This window comes from Danio rerio, chromosome 17 (assembly GCF_052040795.2).
Source record: "Danio rerio strain M-AB ecotype USA chromosome 17, GRCz13ab, whole genome shotgun sequence".
In the NCBI taxonomy this organism is placed as follows: domain Eukaryota; kingdom Metazoa; phylum Chordata; class Actinopteri; order Cypriniformes; family Danionidae; genus Danio; species Danio rerio.
The window spans coordinates 23,477,838-23,495,694 of record NC_141037.1 but is presented as its reverse complement, the minus strand read 5'-3'; the positions used below and the strand labels follow the sequence as shown (position 1 = coordinate 23,495,694).

Genomic DNA, 17,857 nt, shown 5'->3' with positions numbered 1-17,857 from the left:
ACATTCATAAAACGTTTTAGCATGTTGTTAACATGTTTTTTAACACAATTTCATCAACTGCTGCCATGTTTTAACAGTGCCAGTTTGTTATTAGCATGTTTTAAGACACTGGTAGTTGTTAGCATGTTTCTAGCATGAACAATGTTCGTTTTAGCACATGCTAGTGTTTTTATCAGTGCAGGCCTTGTAGATTTAAGCTGATAAAGGTGGTTCTTCAAAAGGCCAGTATCACACTCAACATAACAAAATTAGATTTAGTGGAAATTTTGTAGTTTGTAATTATTTATTTGCTTTAACTCATTTTAATTTAAATGTAATACCTTTGTATTCCTGAAGATTTTAGGTGACTAAATAATTCCATCAACAATTATTAACTATATTCATAGATAAAAATTATCATTTTCATAAGGGGTTGTACTCATTTATGGATCATAAAAGAGATTTGTTGAACTATATTTTATCAACCTATATCATTTAGATGATAGATAGATAGATAGATAGATAGATAGACAGACAGACAGACAGACAGACAGACAGACAGACAGACAGACAGACAGACAGACAGACAGAAAGACAGACAGACAGACAGACAGACAGACAGACAGACAGACAGACAGACAGACAGACAGACAGACAGACAGACAGACAGACAGATAGATAGATAGATAGATAGATAGATAGATAGATAGATAGATAGATAGATAGATAGATAGATTTAGCATTTCTAGCATGATTGAACACTTTTAAACACATTTTAGAATGTTGCCAGTATGTTACGACCATGATTTAACATATTCATAATATGTTTTAGCATGTTGTTAACAACAATATTTAATCCACTGCTACCATGTTTTAACACATTGCTAGTTTGTTCTTAGCATGTTTTAAGGCACTGGTAGTTGCCATGTTTTTAGCATGAACAATGTTAGTTTCCGCACATGCTAGTAGGCTATGTTTTAATTCATGCAGCCCATTGATTCAAGCTGAAAGTGGTTCTACAAAAGGCAGTATCACACTCAACACCACTTAATACTTTAAATTCACCACTATTTATTTTTTTTTACTACCAACAATACATTTTCATAGTTTTTTACTTATTCTTATTAATTTAGTTATTGATTTTTCTACCAATTATTTTACAATTGACATGAAAAAAGCCAGAGGGGATTGTGGATGCAGCTGGTGAAACGCATTAAAGCCCATTGCTGTAATTTCCAATTAAGTTTAACAAAACAATTTTAATTAAATGCCACCATCTAAATTAGGATTTTTTAATGTGTCTCATCAGTGTGATTACACTTGATAAAAAGGGTAATTTATAGATGTTGTTCATTTAGTGAGATTGTGAAATGTGGGTTGCCATGTGGCTCCAACTCAATTAAATCTCTGTAGACCCATAAAATCACACACACTTGATCCCACTATCTGTGGTCTACAGTTTGTCTCCCCCAACTCTGATTGCTGCGAACAGGTACAGTATAATTTCAGAGACTGCATGGACTCACAGGTGAGAAAACACACTTTTGGCCTCCATCTCAGATGATTATGTAGCCAAGAGGCCGCCAATTATATTCAGGCACTGGTGAGTGCGTGATTGCAGGCCCAGGTCCCTGCAGAGCAGCTTCTCCACAAGAACCTCTACCTGAGGACACACTAGGCTGTGATGCAAATGAAAACTACAACAAAACATAAACAGGGTTGCTTAAAATAAGTAAAGAGTTGCAAAGGGCATTTATTAGTATTTTAGGCTACTTATTGCAAATATCACTTGTATGTTGAACGGTTTCATAGCATTGTAGCTCTACAGGCTGAAATTACTTCTTTAAAGCTGCTGAATCTACAGCCAGTTTGGAATTGTGGATAAAAGACACTCAAGGCCTGATCACACCACAAACTATAAAAATATATAACAATAACTCTATTGTGTATATTGTGAATATATCTTAGAATAGAATACTTTACAATAATATTTTTGTGCATATACTGTACATTAGATTGTCAGTACCAAAGCCAAAACTGAAAATAATCTAACCAAAAATAATAAATAAATAAATAAATAAATAAAGATCACAGTACAAAAGTAAATACACCCAAATTCATATGTTGGGAAAAATCTCAAATAAAAAATCTAATAAACATAAAAAAATAATTTTTGTTGAAATTTTGCAGTTTGTAGATTCCTTGTTGAACTGTACTTTTATTGTTATCAACCTAGGTGTGATTGAGACAATATGCCACTAGGTTTTAAAAAAACACACAGCATAGTCAGATTCTAGAATTAATTCAAGAGAATCACTTAGATATTGCTTGATAATAGCAGGTATGGCATCCTGTACCGGAAGAGAACCCTGAGCTTGAAAATAATTGAGCCCAGGGCTCCCGCCTGGTCAATGAGCATGTAAGGGGGTATGAGATCAGGTTGTTCTAGAGAACTCCCCCTGGTAAAGGTGTAGATGGGATAAATGGGGATTGTTCAAAAAACACAGATAAGAGAGTAATGCTAGATGGGCTATTTAAAGTGAGTTGGAATAATTCGATTGGCTCGATTGGTTTCTTTTTTTTAGTAAATCATACAATGTCACCACTATAGTCTGATTTACAAACTAATGACTCTTATGAGTAGTTTTTTTAACACTTTTTTTTAGCTTAAGTAATATTTTCAGCGGCGTCATCGTGGCGCAGTGGGTAGCACGATCGTCTCAAAGCAAGAAGGTTGCTGGTTCGAGCCCCGGCTGGGTCAGTTGGCATTTCTGTGTGGAGTATACGTATGTTCTCCATGTGATCGCGTGGGTTTCCTCCTGGTGCTTCGGTTTCCCCTACAACCCAAAGACATGTTCTATAGGTGAATTGGGTAGGCTAAATTGTCCGTAGTGTAAACAAGTGTGTATGGATGTTTCCCAGTGATGGGTTGCAGCTGGAAGGGCATCTGCTGCGTAAAACAGATGTTGGATGTTGGCGGTTCATTTTGCTGTGGCAACCCCACCTTAATAAAGGGACTAAGCCGAAAGGAAATTAAATGGATGAATAACAATTTCAGCAAAAATGAGTCAAAAAATGATATTATTTTTGTTTTATGAATTGCACTGTTATGTATATTTATATGTTGTTTTATATGTATTCATATCTAATTATTCTATATTTTATAATTTTCTCTGCATTTAAGCTGTCTCTAAACAGAATGTGTATTTTTTTTTAATTATTATTAGTATTACATCTCATTATATGCATTTTAACAAAACAAGCAAGGTCACGAGGCTGTGCCCTATAAGGTTGTTTGATTTAAGGTTTTAAGCTTTAACGACACGGTTTGGAATTGTTGTTTGTTTGTTGAGTGCTCCACATTAGGTGTGCATACATTTTGAGAGGTCTGAAGGGAAAAGCTAGTGTGAGCATGCTAGCGGTCCCTGTTAAATGAGAGGAAATTTCATGATTTGCGCTATAAAAATTGTATAGATAGCACAAATGGTTATGGCTAGTGAACTCTGCCATTGCCATCAGTCAGTTTTCATACTGCAGCATGCAGCATGTGTGTTGTATGTTAATGTGTATTTGTTAATTTGTGTGCTCAATATATTTTATGTAATTTTAAATATGAAGCATGTTTAATCAATCTATTATTATTATTATTATTATTACTATTTAATTTTATTTTTTTAACATTATTTGCATTTCAGCAAAACTTCATATTTGACGTACTTCACATACCTCCATCCAAATCTTACATTTCTTCCTTCCACATTTCTTATTTTCAAGCAAGTTATTCACTGCTGAATGAAGAGACTGTGTGTACCTGACCTCTGACCTCAGATGTGCTAAAGCTGCTAAAAGCTTGAATTACACAGGAAATGCTGAACCAAAACTCATCCACAGACTTAAACGGCAGTGATCGGTCATAAATAAGACAATCCAGTGCTCTGATTTGAGAAGAAAATGAACCAATGTAGCCCCCCAAAAACTTTGAATGGATTTTAAAACTTCCACAAAGCACAAATGTTTTTTAGGGGGCTGATTTGTGGCTGCAGTCAGTGGGCTCACGGAGATGAAAGCAATCAAACACCACAGGTTGCTTTATTATTGGCCACTCGCCCCCACCGCAACCAATCACCTCTCTCCTGGCTTCCCGCATAATCTATCAAGATTATTCGACTTCTGCAGATATAATGATTAATAAACATCCACAGCATGCTGACAGAGCCCTTCCAGAGGCTCCTTAATCTGTTTTCTGCCACACGGACGACAGTTCGGCCTGTCACACGCGGGGAAATTGGAAAAGCTTGTGTTTGGATGCATGCAGGAATACTGCGCTGAGATTTTAGACTGCATTTATCAGCCCGACAGCTCTGCAAAGTGCAAACTTTTCTTTCTACTGCTTTTCCCCATCAGCTGCCTTTCTCTGACATTCTGTTTCACACTGTCACTTCCACTGAAGCAGCTCTTGGCGTTATGTTCGGCTTCTCTGCATCTCCCTCTCTGTCCTGTCATTCATGGCTTCTCTGGCTGTTATCTTGTGTTGTCCTTCTCTCTCCTGCTCAATTGACGGAGTGCTTCTTCACCCTGTAGTGCTTCTTGCCCCTTGCTCTTCTCTCTTTCTCTCTCTGTAGGTCTCACTTTGATTTCTAGTTCAGCTTTATAGGGAGCCTCTTGTTTTATACTGTCTGAAAAATAATGCTTGAAACCACTGAAATGTCCTTCAAGGTTGGAAAGAAACAAGTGTAATAGCAAAACTGTAAAAAAAAAAATATTATTTAACTTTTTTAAATAAATATGTACTGTTAAAAGTGACGCGGTGGAGCAGTAAGTAGTGCTGTCGCCTCACAGCAAGAAGGTCGCTGGTTCAAGCCCCAGTTGGGTCTGTTGGGATTTCTGTGTGGAGTTTACATGTTCTCTCCGTGTTTGTGTGGGTTTCCTCTAGGTGCTCCGGTTTCCCCCACAGTCCAAAAACATGCGGTACAGATGAATTGGGTAAGCTAAATTTTCCATGGTGTATGTGTGTGAATGGGAGTGTGTGAGTGTTTCCCAGTGATGGGTTGTGGCTGGAAGGGCATTTTCTGCGTAAAACATGCTGGATAAGTTGGTGGTTCATTCCGCTGTGGCGACCCCAGATTAATAAAGGGACTAAGCTGTCAAGAAAATGATGAATGATAAAGATTATAGTCTTTATTTTGTTTAGTTTTTATTCTTTATAACAACTACCCTAAGTTGAAACTAGTTAAACCTATTTATTTAAATTTTGAATTACTTTTTAATTTTAATTTAATTTTTATGTTCATTCAATTTGCACAATGGCTTGATGTATTTTCTTTGTGTAATGCCTGAATTAAAGGGATAGTTTACACAAAAATTAAACTTCTGTCATCATTTTACTCACTCTTGTTTCATATGAGTTTCTTTTTTTCTGTTGAAAGATGTTCATTCATTCATTTTCTTTTCAGCTTAGTCCCTTTATTAATCAGGGGTCGCCACAGCGGAATTAACCACCAACTTATCCAGGATATGTTTTATGGAGCGGATGCCCTTTCAGCTGCAACCCAACACCAGGAAACGCCCATACACTCTTACATTCCTACACATACACTATATGGCCAATTAAGCTTACCCAATTCACCTACAGCGCATGTCTTTAGACTGTAGGGGAAACCAGAGCACCAGGAGAAAACAGAAAACAAGAGAAAACCCATGCGAACATGGGGAGAACATGCAAACTCCACACAGAAAAGCCTACAGACCCAGCCAGAGCTTGATCCAGCAACCGTCTTGCTGTGAGGTGATTGTGCTACCCACTGAGCCACCGTGTTTAGATGTAAACGATGTAAACAAATTTGAAAACCATTGAAATCCATTGTAATTGTTTTTCAAGAATATTCAACATTCTTCAAAATATCTTTATTAGTGTTCATCAAAACAAAAAAAAAGAAACTCATAAACACCACTTGAGAGTGAGTAAATAATGAATATATGTTTAAAAATAATAATAGTGCCATATGCCTGAATTTGTTACATTTCCCTTACCCTCCACTCTTCTCTTTGCCTCTTCATGAGCACTTCTGCACTGACTCAAATCCCCAGCCACCTCTCTCCCGCAGGTTCCCTTGTGATTTGGAGCAGGACACAGTCTGACTACACCTGATAATGGAGCTGCTGATTAAAACATACAAGGCCAGGCTCTTCTGGGCATGCAGGTGTCGTTCCTGCACTCCTGAGCTGTATCACAGGCAGAACAGATGTGTGTAATGTCCCACAAGACAGAGAGAGAGCTCCAGATCACAGCCCTCCTCATTGCAAATGTTACATATTTATCTTGTCATGAGGTAATTGCATGTGCGGATTTAAAAATCCAGAATGATTCCCAAATACTTGTATTATATGTGCCCGATAAAATAGTCATAAAATAGATTTAACACTAGAACTGCCACTGGGTCAAATTTATTCATAACTGCTTTTCAAATTATTTCAAATAGTATGCAACAGATTTTCTATTAAATATCTCTAATATCCATGTCCATACCTGTTATTGACTTTTTACTATGCCCTGCTATTCATTCATTCATTCATTTTATTTTCGACTTAGTCCCTTTATTATTCAGGGCTCGCCACAGCGAAATGACCCGCCAACTTATCCAGCATATGTTTTACAAAGGGAATGCCCTTCCAGCCGCAACCCAACACTGGGAAACACCCATACACACTCTTTCACACACATACACTACATCCAATTTAGCTTTTTCAATTCACCTGTACGGCATGTCATTGGACTGTATATAAGGATATCCTTTATATAGACTGAGACAGATATTGCCAAAAGGTTTGTCCACTCATGTATATTGCATCTACTGGTGTGGTGTAAAACATTAACTAATAACAAACAAACAAACAAACAAACAAATAAACAAATAAATAAATAAATAAATAAATAAATAAATAAATAAATAAATAAATAAATAGTCAATAACAATGCATATGGTCACTCTGTCAAGAAAGGAATGTGACAGGGTAGACAATGGCAGAGAAGAAATTTTTTACTAAAGATAGCATTTATTCAACACAGTGTGTACCTGCAGAAGGTGAAGTGTTTCCCTGTTTAGGCTCTTTGTATACAGTTTAAAAGCTATATTTGTAATTTCAGAAAATGTTTTATATTAATAAATATTTCACAATGAAAAGGTGGACATGTTAAGCTTGACAACATTCAGTTTCAAACACAAAATGAGAAAAAATAAGAAAAATAGGCTAAGTGTAGATACTTACTGTGTGCACATCAGATGTTTTAACCTCCTCTAAAAAAAGCAAAATGGGCATGGGAATGCCAATGAGTACATCTTAAAGGGGCATTTATCATGACAGGGTGGACAACAACTTCAAGGACACGTGCAAAATGATTAATAATATTATGAAAACAAAATAAAAGTTATTAAAATGACTTATTTTATCAAATAAATTGTTAAAGTTGATATGAATATTTAAAAATCTTTTTAATTTTATGTAATTTACCTACATTTTAGACTCACTGAAGTTGGCTGAGCAGTATGAGGGACATGCATGGCAAAATCATACATTCAATAAAAGAATATTACAAAAATTGACAAAAACATATATCAAAACACTTATGCATGTGTATAAAGTTTAACCAATTTTGCATTATGTTCATATAGGACTAATTCACTCTTGTGGGACATTAAAGGCACTTTAGTGATAATGACCCAGAAACAAACTGCTGGCACCAGTGGTTATGAGGACCCTAAATATCCTTTGTGTTCAGTTGAATAAGACAAAACTGCACTGTATACATCTGGTAAAAGTTCATTTAAAAGATTACTGCAACTTAAATAATTACATGCTCTAAAATTGTATTATGTTAATTCTTGATGTTTAGAAGACTGTTGGCTAACTTAAGGCTAGAAAACTCCCAAACAGCCTATAACAAGCCCTAAAAGAGATATGTTTAATTATAAGTAGCTACCAAACTATTGACTGCTAATAAAGCTATGTTGTTTATGTTTAGGATGTTAAGATGTTTAAGTTTAATCACTGTGAAAAATAAGCTTATTATTAACATCTCATTTTTTAGGTTTAACTACGCTTTCTGCTGCAATGAATTGAAAAAAAGTATGTAAAAAATATGTAAAAAGATTTACAATATATGCTTTTGAAAATGCCCATTTCATCGGGTAGTTTTGGTCAGGCACCAATTTGGACAGCACACCCGGCGCAGACGCTCAAGGACCCTCTCAGCATCCAAACATGGCGGCGGTCACAAGGCTGTGCTGTGTCCTACGGTTGTCATTTGAAGGTGCGTTTTGCTTAATATCTCATGTTTTATTAAAGGTGTTAAGCTTTACCGAAAAGGTTTGAAATTGTTGTTTTGTTTGTTGAGTGCTCCACGTAAAGAGTGCGTACGTATAAACGTTTGAAGGGAGAAGTAAGTGTGAGCATGCTAACAGTCCTGTTAGATGAGAGGGAAATCGCATGATTTGCTCCATAAAAATCTACCTGTAAATGATACACAACAATAACATGATACATCTGTCATACAGATAGCATAAATGTCTATGGCTAGTCAACTCTGCCATTGCTGTCAGTCAGTTTTCATACTGACCTCTGAAATCTACAGCATGTGTTTTGCTTGTTAATGTTAATAGTTTGTGTGCTGAATATATTTTATTATTTTAAAATATGAAGTATGTTTAAATTGCATAATAAGGAGAACTTTGTGTAAGCTGCCATGTTGTGTCTGGAGTATTGCTGTTTCAGAAACTTATTAATACAATACTTTATTCTATACTCTATTCTTTATCATATATTTAGCAACCTTGCATGCATTCTTTGTTTTGGTTTGGCTTAGTGATTGTCTGCAGTTAAAATATTCATGATTGCTAGTAGTGGACAGAAGTGATGTTCACCTTTTATTCAACATCCTGATGTTATTTAGCTGTTCTTATTGAGGTAAAGTTGGTTTTATATTCACACATTTGTTCAGCGATAACTTGTGACATGGTCACTATATTGTAATATTTATTCAAAACACCATGCAAATAGGGCTTGGCTGATAAATAATATTTTATCAAATAGCAAAAACAAATTGTCATTAATGATAAGCTCTGGACTTTTTTTTTTTACTCATTATTGTTCTAAAAGCCAATCGCAGGGCAGAAATGTACATCAGTGGGAATCTAAAAGTGTGTTGTTATTAGAGATGTACTGACTTTTCGGCCGCCAAAACTTTTTTGGTCAAAAGTATGTTTAATATGGCCGAAATAATGTCTTCATTTTTGGGATACTCTTTTAAGTAATGTAAGCATTAACAACCGACATAAAAATATAAATCGTTATCGTTCTATATGGAAAATAATCGTCGAGAACCGAGATTGCATTTTTGCCACACTGCCCAGGCCTACATGCAAGTATGACTTAAAATCAACATTTTATTGCCTGTGAACAATAATGTGCCTTGATAAGTCTTCGGCTACTAATATTATTTCACCATTTAGAATTTTCAAAGAATACTTTTCTGTAAAAATAATGTTAAGGAGAAAGTTAGAGTGTGCGAATACAAAACCAGCTTTACCTCAATGTTGTTCTTGGAGAGTGTAATATGTGCTCCATATATCATTTGTAATAATTGAAGAGCATGCTTTTGGAGCAGTGTGCAGCAGACTGGCTGTTAATCTGACAATTAACACTAGAAAAATATGAATACAAGCTTACAAGCTTTTAAATCATTACAAAATATTATCAAATAAGATAAATTAATGTTTGTGAAAGATGTTTTTGAAAGGCACATTTGTTAGATCTCAATACAGACAAACCATTATAAAATATTTGTTTAAAATAGATGTCTTTTATTTGTAAATGTATTATGAAGGCTTCACAATATATTGTTTTAGCATCAATATCGCAATGTGCGCATCCACACTAGTCACATCGCATGTAATGTCCAATCTGAATTATATTTGACCAGGAGCTAGGGATTTGTATTTGATCATTGTATTTATACAGTTTTTTTATGATTTATGCAAAAGAAACATTTCTCACTTACAATTTTTGTCTTGTTTCTAGTCCAAATATCTACATTTTAAAGCAAAACCCAGATAATTTCACTTACCAACCCCACTAGCAGATAATTTCCTCAAAACAAGCAAAAAAACTCTAATTTTCATGTATTTCTTCTGATGGTGAAAACTGAACAGTATTTACATGGTCTAAGATTTAATTTTTGATATTTGGACTAGAAACAAGACAAAACATTATAAGAAATTCTTTTTTTTTTGCATTGTGTTTATTTATTATCTGTATGCGAATACTGTTAGACTCTTCAGAAAACCGTCAAATCGAGCTATTTAAACCATCTCCTGAAACTGTATTCATATCTCGATATTTGTGACATATGGTTTTTGTAAATTAAAAAAAATTCTTCTGAGCCTTTTATTTGTCTTAGTAAAATTGTAATAATCTTTATTGCTAAATAATTAAGCCTTAACCTAGTTTAGTTTTTTTTCACTTTGCACTAAATGCAGCAAAGTCATAAAGTTAAAATGGTCAACAGTCAAAAGTACAGTTCATTAAAATGCTAAATTACATTGTGGTGATTTAAACAGTTTTGCAGTGATGATGACACCAGAATGGAAAATTCTAAATGCGACAAAATACAGTTGTTTTAGACATTCATACATGTTTGCACAAATTGTTGTCTTAACTTCTAATATTAATCCACAATAATAACTTTTCTTTTTTTTTTAAAGATTAAGAGTTTTACATTGTTACATTTTCAGAAGCCTCCATGTGACACTGAATAGTACAGTCTGAGAGTCTGACTATGCAAAATTAAATTTTTGAAACTTTCTCTGTCATCTGTAGATGTTGCACATGTATATTCCATTATAGTGGGATATTACTCTTTGTTAGAGATCAACATTTTTATGCTTTTCAGAAATGTCCTGTCTACTCTTTTGTTTCAACAGGTGTTGGAGCACTGCGAACTCTAGGGGGCGCTGTTCACTTCTCACACTTGGCAAGACCCAGTCCTACTCATTATGCTCCAGTCACTGTGGCCCTACAGCAGATCAGACATGGAAGCTTCTTCAACAAATGTAAGTCACTATGATTTGAGTCCAATGAGATCAAAAAAGTAAACATATTTGGTACAAGAGTTTTGTGTATTTTCACTAGTCCGATGAGATTTGAGACAAGCTGTCTTATACCTTGAATATAAAAAATGTGCAAAATCGTGGAAAGATTGTATGAAATCAAGTTTCAAGTGTACTTATATTTAGCACATTTACAGCAATGAATGGGAGATAGAAAAAAAATAGAAACAAAGATAAGACATGAAAACAAGAAAAAAAAAGTCCTACCTGGCCAATGAAAACAAGTGGATTTTTTAAAATAAATTTTTTTAGGGGTTTATAACTTTTATTTTGGATAAAATAGTGGACTTTACAGACAGGAAAGTATTAAGAAGCAGAGAGAGGGGAAGGGTCAGCACATACTCGAGCCAGGAATCAAACTCGGGTCGCCGTGAGAACCACGGTGCTATATGTTGGCACACTCATCCACTAGGCTATTGGAGCTGACCCAGTGGATTTTTTAAAAAGTGACTTAAGAATAGTGAGGCTAGGGACACTTCTGATTTTTACTGACAGGTCATTTCGGTCATAGAGAACACAGAATCAATGCTTCATTCTGGGGTGAGAGATTAACAGAAATGTTTTACTTGCAAGATCTTAGACTTCTTGTAAAGGTATAATTGAATGTAATTGAGAAATGTTGTCTTTAGGTTTCTCAGCGATCTCCAGTGAGTGTCAGTTAAGAACTTTGCAATATACCATCTGCTTAATTTTCAATATTCCAGCATGTTTATGTGCATTGAATAGATGTCTGGTTATCATGACCAGGATTACTATTGTTAACTAAATCTGCAAATATAAATACATAACTGTTAATTGAAATGAAATGTAAGTTTTACAAGTAAAACCTTAACTGTAATTAAAAATTATGCCTCGGTCAACTGTTTGAAATACTGTATTATCAGCTATTTAAAGACTACAGTTATTAATCATTATATAAATAAAATTATTGAACCATGAGGACTAAAACTGAAATACATTTTTTTAAATAAAAAATAAATAGCAGTGTCAAAAGCATATTTCAAATTTACTAAAAACTGAAAAAAATAAAATCTTATTCATGTCAGAATCTTTTAAAATAATTTTTGTACATATAGTTGCTGTGTAAAAACTGAAAAAAGTTTGTGCTTGCCTTTTCTTCAGCCCAAATCTTGCTAATGTGGAGAAGTGATGCACGGTCACTGTTTTGCAAAGTCACCAACTATATTTCTTAGACCATGAAATCTAAGTCTCTGTGACTTAATTTGAGAGATTTAAGCAAAAAAAATCTGCTTAACAGCCTGTTCCCTCTTATGTATGCAACCTTGATTGTTCTCCCAACTTTTTGTCTATCTGCTTTTATAAGGATTTGCTCCCAAGAGACATCTTCATTAACACAGTGCAAGCTAAGGAAATGTTACAATTAATAAGAAAAAAAAACTGCATCCAAAAACATTAAGTTTGAAACTGCATGGGGATGTGCCTTCAGCATATCTCCTGCAGATGGTGAGCTTCAGTATACATGCACAACTTTGTGTCTGAACCCTTTTGCTTTTGTGCGCCAGTGTGTTTTGGGGGATGTTTGGCTGTCAGATAGAATTATGATATTTCTTAAACTGCTTTTGTTGGCATCGGATGCTTCATCAGGGCCGGCAGGCCTCTTGGTCTCATCTAATTAAGTCCTAATTAAATCAAAACAACATCAAACAACTCCCAATGTCCCAGATTACCCAACCCCTCTAAACACACACACACACACACACACATTCACACACATAGAGCAAATTTGAAAGAAAGTTTTACTTTTGCATGGTAAAACCAACAGCTGAAATGTCTTAGTGTGCAGTAATTATCCAAATACACAGGTTTACACACTACCGGCAGTGAAAATTAAACCACTCCAAACTGAACTAAATTGAAATTCAACTCTGAAACTGGACTGACACTGGATTGTTTCAATTTACTAGAATTTCCATTTACTAGAACTTCTATGTTAAGCTGCTTTGACACCAATCTACTTGGTAAAAGAACTATAGAAATAAAAAATGAATTTAATTAAACTGTTATTAGGTATCCAACCAATTTTTTTTATCTTATTCCTCTTTCTGTTTTATTGCTCTTGTTTTACTGTATGGTGTTCTTGATTTGCCAGAAAGGCTCCTTTAAATAATATGTATTATTTTATTATTATTATTATTATTATTATTATTATTATTATTATTATTATTATTATTATTATTATTATTATCATCATCATCATCATCATCATCATCATCATCTTAGGGCTGGGCTATATGACAAAAAAAAAATTAATGTCACGATACAAGTAATCTCATATCCTGATAACAATGTACAGTTGATTTATTAGTCCCCTGAATTATTAGCCCCCTTGTATATTTTAGTTCATAATTTCTGTTTAATAGATTTTTTCAACACATTTCTAAACATAGTACATTAATAACCAATGTATAATTACTGATTTATTTTATTGGTACCACAATGACAGTACATAAAGTACTAGATATTTTTCAAAACACTAGTATTTAAACTAGCTTAAAATATAATTTAAAGGCTTAAACAGAGTAATTAGGTTAACCAGGCCATGAATACACTAGAATTTGAGCTTGCGAAGTACTGTCGTTGATTAGACGTTAAAACAAGCTTGCAATTGCTCCATATTTTAAATTTATGTACAAAGAGGTCCTGATTTGATCTTCTATTGGTCTCACACAATCATGTTTTATAATAGAAGTCAAGGGAGGGAAAAGTGCAGTGTGACCACAGCTTTAGGGCAATTAGGCAAATCATTGTTTAATGATTGTTTGTTTTGTAGAAAATAAAAAAAAATGCTTAATTTGGCTAAAAATAGGACAACGCAGTGGCGCAGTAGGTAGTGCTGTCGCCTCACAGCAAGAAGGTCACTGGTTCAAGCCTCAGGTAGTTGGGGCTTCTGTATGAAGTTTGCATGTTCTTATGTTCATATTCAGAGACATGTGGTACAGGTGAATCGCGTAAGCTAAACTGTCCGTAGTGCATGAGTGTGAATAAGCATGTATGGATGTTTCCCAGAAATGGGTTGCAGCTGGAAGACATATGCTGGATAAGTTGGCAGTTCATTCTGCTGTGGCAACCCCTGATTAATAAAGGGACTAAGCCGAAAAGAAAATGAATGAATGAATGAATGAATGGGCTAATAAACCTTTAAAATGGTTTTAAAAAAATTAAAAACTGCTTTTATTCTAGCCAAAACAAAACAAGTAAGACTTAGATAAATATTTAAAAAATATTAAATATGAAATTATTATAAAAAAAATATTATAGGAAATACTGTGAAAATGTTATGCTCTGTTAAACATCATTTGGGAAATATTTAAAAAAAGAAAAATTCACAGAAGGGTGAATAATTCTGACTTCAACTTATATCACAATGTAGTACAATTTCTATAAAGTTCAAATAAATAGTAGTTACAGGTCCAACATAAAAATAAAAATATCTCTAAATAAAATGTTAAATGTAATCAATGTAGTTATAACTTTCTCATTCTGTTATTCATGTTTCAGTCTGCATCTCAGTAGCGGGGTTTAATACTGTGCTCATATAAAATATAAAAAGGTATTACTGCAAATACTGTATTTTGTGATGCCACAAAAATAATGGTAGTGCATGATGGTAAAAAAGACTTAATTTTGTTCATTTTATAAATATATTATCATATTGCACAGCCCTACTCCTGCTCTTCTCTTGAGGGTGTCTTATCATGTGCTAATAGACTGTATAGTATGGTATATGTGGGTTATCAATATCCATGTTTTCCCCATAGTGACAGCTGATGAGCTCTGGCGAGGTGTCTCAGCTGAGACTGGAGCTGGTGCCAGAAAAGGAAGAGGAAAGAGAGCCAAACGAAAAGTGAAGAAAGATCTCAACAAAGGCCAGAGTCTTGGAGAAGGTACATGCACGACTTGCAGTGTTTCCTCATCATTGACCTCTTCACTTCCTTGACAGAACACACGAAAAGCTCTGGTTATACCTGCTATTTTTATGTATTTGTCATTCCAGTCACAAGTGGACAACACTAAGTCGGCTAAAGCTCTAAATGGAGTCTGTTTTGAGCTTGAACACTTTTGATCAAAGCCCATCAAAAACACATTTGCCTGCATTGTTTTGTAGTGTAGATGCTCATGCGGTCGAATGTGTTCAAACAGCCACAAAAGACCAGCTGCTCTCTGCCTACTGACCTGAGTCTTAAACGTTACAGGACATGTTGGTGAAGCGCACTAGACAGATGGTGTTTACATTTTGCTGTCTGAAACCGTAGGTTTGGTTTGAAGCTAAAAAGTGTGCTCTTAACACTTAATTGTTCTGATTGTAACACAAACCCACAGTGTTGGGTGTAGTTTTGTGGCTATCAGCGCAGAATGAAGCTGCTGTTCTCTGGATGGAATGCTTTCATGATAAGTCATTAATTAGTCAGCCATATTGAGGGCAGAGAACATAAACAATGCCACTGAACCTGATGAATTTCAAAGATTTTGCTGATTGTTGCTGCTAAAAATTGTCAGCCATTGTCATATTTTGAGTTGTACTAATTCGTGGAACGGGTTAAAACATTTAAGATATTATGGGTGGCCTAAAGTTATAAGTAAAATCAAGAGAAGATAGAAAAAACTGAGGAGCAAAAGTTGTTTGTGGTTGGCCAAACTTTAAACCAGGAACAGGAGAATTTTGACAACACTCATATTTGTTCTTATCATTTCTGGTCATGTAAGTGAAATATTAGACTAATATCTTCATTAATACTGCTCATAAGTATGTTTTACTAAATTCAGTTTGTCAAATTATCCTGGATACAACATGCTTGTCTATATGATTCAGCAGCTTCCAAGTGTTTTTCCTGTGGTTAAGAGGGCAAAAACAGGCAGAACAATGTAAACAGTAGTACATTAACCATACAGTCCATGCTATTGTTTATCTGAGTATCACCAGTTTGGCCTAAATCTTGATGTGCAAACTCTCTATTGTTGTCTATTGTCCCATATATGTAAATTTTTTTAAGCTTATTTCTCAAAATCCCAAAGTCCGATCACTTCAGAAAAAAAGCTCATACATACACCCACCCGTAGATCTTTTACTAAAATAAATTAGGAACGTGGACAGAAGAGACTGATTTTTTTTATTTACTCCAAATCTTTTAACAGCTACATCAGAAATTCTGTATGTAAATGGTCTGTTATGATTGGCTAATATCCACATTTGTAGACAACTTTATTCTTTGACTGAGATAGTGTATAAACACTGATTTAAGTGTGAGCATATCTGCCCTGCAAAGACAAAATGCCTTAACTCACTAATTGTGGGGCTGAGAAAAATTACTTGAATTATTTTGATCTTGAGCCAACTTAATTATAATTAGGATACTATAATCTGGCGATTATATAAAAGCAACAAAATTGGCTAAAAATACATATCCATGTGATAAAAGATGTTCTGAATATTTCTTAAAATATATATTGAAAAGTTACTGCCTTTTTGCCTTTGCACGGCAGAATTAAATTGTGGTGTAACATTTAATTACCTGTTTTAGACATGTGTACGATTTATTTAAAGGACTTGTGTGGGTTTTCTTCAAGAAGGTTTCTTGAAAAATAACCTTTTTACCCTCTACATACGGCTTTCTTTGGAAAGATTGAAGATCGCCTGTAGATTAAAACAGCTATAAACAGCAATAGCCATTAGCTGTCCATTTTAGTCTGTAGCATTTCTTGAGGTGTTTGCGCTCATGATGTCAGTTAATGAATATCAATCACGGTTGAGCTTCAAGTGTGTAGGTTTATATCCACCGCTGGAATCTAACCTCCTCCTAAGCTGACATCACTCACAGACTGCCACAGTTATTGAGTGGCATTATTTACTTTCTTTTAAAAAGACCTCAGGGGAATCTATCGATTTATTTTCCTCTCTCTCTCATGCTGTCTTTTCTTGAAACGGGGTAGAAACCCATAATAGTTGAGAGTGTGTGTGTGTGTGTGTCTTCTTCAGGTCGTGCTGGATACCTGTGGCCCGGTCTAAACACTCCAATATTTAAGGATGGCTCCATTCAGAAACCCATGCAGCGTGGAGAGGCAGAACAGAAGGAGATGACAGCAGCCCTGGAACGCCAGAGAGATGAATGGGAAAAGCGCAGAAAGGCCAAGATAAAGAAGGAAAGGGGATGGACTGGAGGCTCCTGGGGTGGGGTCAGCCTGGGCCCGTTGGATCCCGGGCCCAATGGAGGTGTGTGAATGAAGAGTTTTCCCATTCTACTGAAAATGTTTGGTTGAGGAGATGTATGGCCGCTATTATGCTAAAGGTTTTGTTTGGAGGTCTCCCATGTTAGGTTTACATCTATCCAAGATAAAAAAACACTTTTTATTCATTATGTGCATTGCATCATCACCTCATATTCACAGTGTCTAAAATGGATTGCTCAAGGATTCGTCTAATCAATCATCTAATGTCTGCTTTCCAATAATCTGCTCTGCCCTGATTGGTCAGATGGCTCATTATGTTTGATTTGTGATTGATCAATTGCTTACAGCATGTTGGAAACAAAAAGGTTATTAAATAAATAGCATAATAGATTACAAAAGAGATCATTTCAGCAGAGACAACTCATTTGAGGCAGTTCAGCACTATTTCTTTCTTTTAAAAAACAACATCTGTCTCTTTGATTTTGACACTTTGTGGATGTTTTATATTCATCTTGTTCTGAGTTGGTACA

At 34.9% G+C, this 17,857-nt stretch overlaps 1 protein-coding gene and 1 long non-coding RNA gene across 2 annotated transcripts in view; one reads left to right on the top strand and one right to left on the bottom strand.

Moving 5' to 3' along the window:
* The first annotated feature begins 8,215 nt into the window (after positions 1-8,215).
* Positions 8,216-17,857, top strand: part of mrps5 (mitochondrial ribosomal protein S5) — a 31,296-nt gene continuing 21,654 nt past the window's right edge. The window contains 4 exon segments of the mRNA NM_001076596.1: positions 8,216-8,287; positions 10,956-11,084; positions 14,921-15,046; positions 17,137-17,370. Coding sequence (NP_001070064.1) covers positions 8,239-8,287; positions 10,956-11,084; positions 14,921-15,046; positions 17,137-17,370 — 538 coding nt within the window. The 5' untranslated portion in view covers positions 8,216-8,238.
* On the bottom strand, positions 9,403-12,828 carry LOC147833075 (uncharacterized). Its single transcript, XR_015513364.1, has 3 exons — positions 10,591-12,828; positions 10,224-10,475; positions 9,403-9,676 (listed from the first exon to the last, which is right to left on the bottom strand). It is a non-coding gene; the product is annotated as an uncharacterized LOC147833075 (long non-coding RNA).